Source organism: Montipora foliosa, chromosome 3 (genome assembly GCF_036669935.1).
Source record: "Montipora foliosa isolate CH-2021 chromosome 3, ASM3666993v2, whole genome shotgun sequence".
Taxonomy (NCBI): Eukaryota; Metazoa; Cnidaria; class Anthozoa; order Scleractinia; family Acroporidae; genus Montipora; species Montipora foliosa.
The window spans coordinates 69,188,491-69,189,837 of record NC_090871.1 but is presented as its reverse complement, the minus strand read 5'-3'; the positions used below and the strand labels follow the sequence as shown (position 1 = coordinate 69,189,837).

Here is a 1,347-nt window from a genome sequence, read left to right as displayed (position 1 = left end):
CGCCAAGAAACGTATAACATTTTCAGTTTATCATTTACAGTTACTTACGTTATTTTTCCGTTACTCTTAGTAGTTGAATTCAAACTTGTTGCAACTACCATATTTTATCACATTTTCAAGTATTACGTCAACATCCACTTACTATATATAGGTACATAGAAGCAATCCAATCTTAACTCTCATTCTACCCGAAGAAGGCTGGTTTCGCTGGCCGAAATATAGTACACCACTAAAATGAAATCTATGTTGTACCGGCTCTTGCTCAAAATATTTACCGTCTCTATAGCCCATATATGAGAGTAACCCCGACCGGGCTTTAAAGCGAGTAAACATTAAGGGTTTGTTACGGCTAAAACTGATTGACTGCATTAATCGTCCTTTCCTTAGTGACTCCCTCAACTTTGAACCTAAGTGGATTCAAAAACTAAACCCTTCTCCCTTCAGGAACAATTCAAGACACATCATTTAGTTAGGGTTATAACTTAGTTAGGGTTAAAACTTATTACACCCAGCAAGCTAATAATTAGTACTAAATACCTTGCAATGTTCCTCTTTAAAACCTTTTGAGCAGGAATAATGAACCTGGCTGAAAAAGAGAAATAAGCAACTGATCATGAGTGACGGTGATCACTTCAGAAAATAGACTTATAAGGAATTCTGACATATATTAATAGTCACTAACTTGATCCAAACTGAGTAAAGAGAAAACAACAAAAACCAACACAAAAGTCATCAGAACTGGTTTATCACACTTTAATTACTCGTTCATGTTATTGAGAAATGAATAAGAGTGAGCAACTTACCAACACGGATGCTAATCAATGTGAGGTCCTCGACAACAAGAAATGACTCTGCAAAATTTGATGATTTAAGGAGGTTAACCATGCATTATGGAATCTGGTATGAAATCACTTATTTCTAGTGTGAGAGAAAAGGGTAGAAGTGGAGCGGAAAGCTGAAAAGTTTTCAAGAGAGCTAACAAATGGAGCAGCAAGGTCTGCACTTATGGCCATTAATGCACCTAATTAGATGCACGTCCAATTTTGACATCCGACACGAAGTGTCCCTTTAAGTCTAGGCAATTGCTACCTATTTTCAACAACAAGGTAAGGATAAAGGTTAGAATTATTTTTAGGTTAGGGTCAATGCAGCAGTTAATCTTTACTTAAAGAGCAGCATTTGGGGGACACTTTGTGACATGTTTTGTCCGTATTCTGTAACAAGAGTTGTGTTGAAGTTGGGCAGAAGAGCAAGGGGACACTTCGTGACGCTTATTGAAATCCGCATGCATCTAATTATGGGCATTTCTGGACATATCGGCAGCAAGAATAACAAGTCATTTCATAC

The 1,347-nt window shown here is 37.2% G+C and overlaps 1 protein-coding gene across 1 annotated transcript in view; it reads right to left on the bottom strand.

The window, feature by feature from the left end:
• Nucleotides 1-533: 533 nt before the first annotated feature.
• The window catches only part of LOC137998106 (52 kDa repressor of the inhibitor of the protein kinase-like), a 3,685-nt gene continuing 2,871 nt past the window's right edge, over nucleotides 534-1,347 (bottom strand). Inside the window, exons 2-3 of the mRNA XM_068844523.1 lie at nucleotides 804-851; nucleotides 534-586 (exon numbers count right to left, since the gene is read on the bottom strand). Coding sequence (XP_068700624.1) covers nucleotides 815-851 — 37 coding nt within the window. The 3' untranslated portion in view covers nucleotides 534-586; nucleotides 804-814. The remainder of the gene's footprint in view (nucleotides 587-803; nucleotides 852-1,347) is intronic.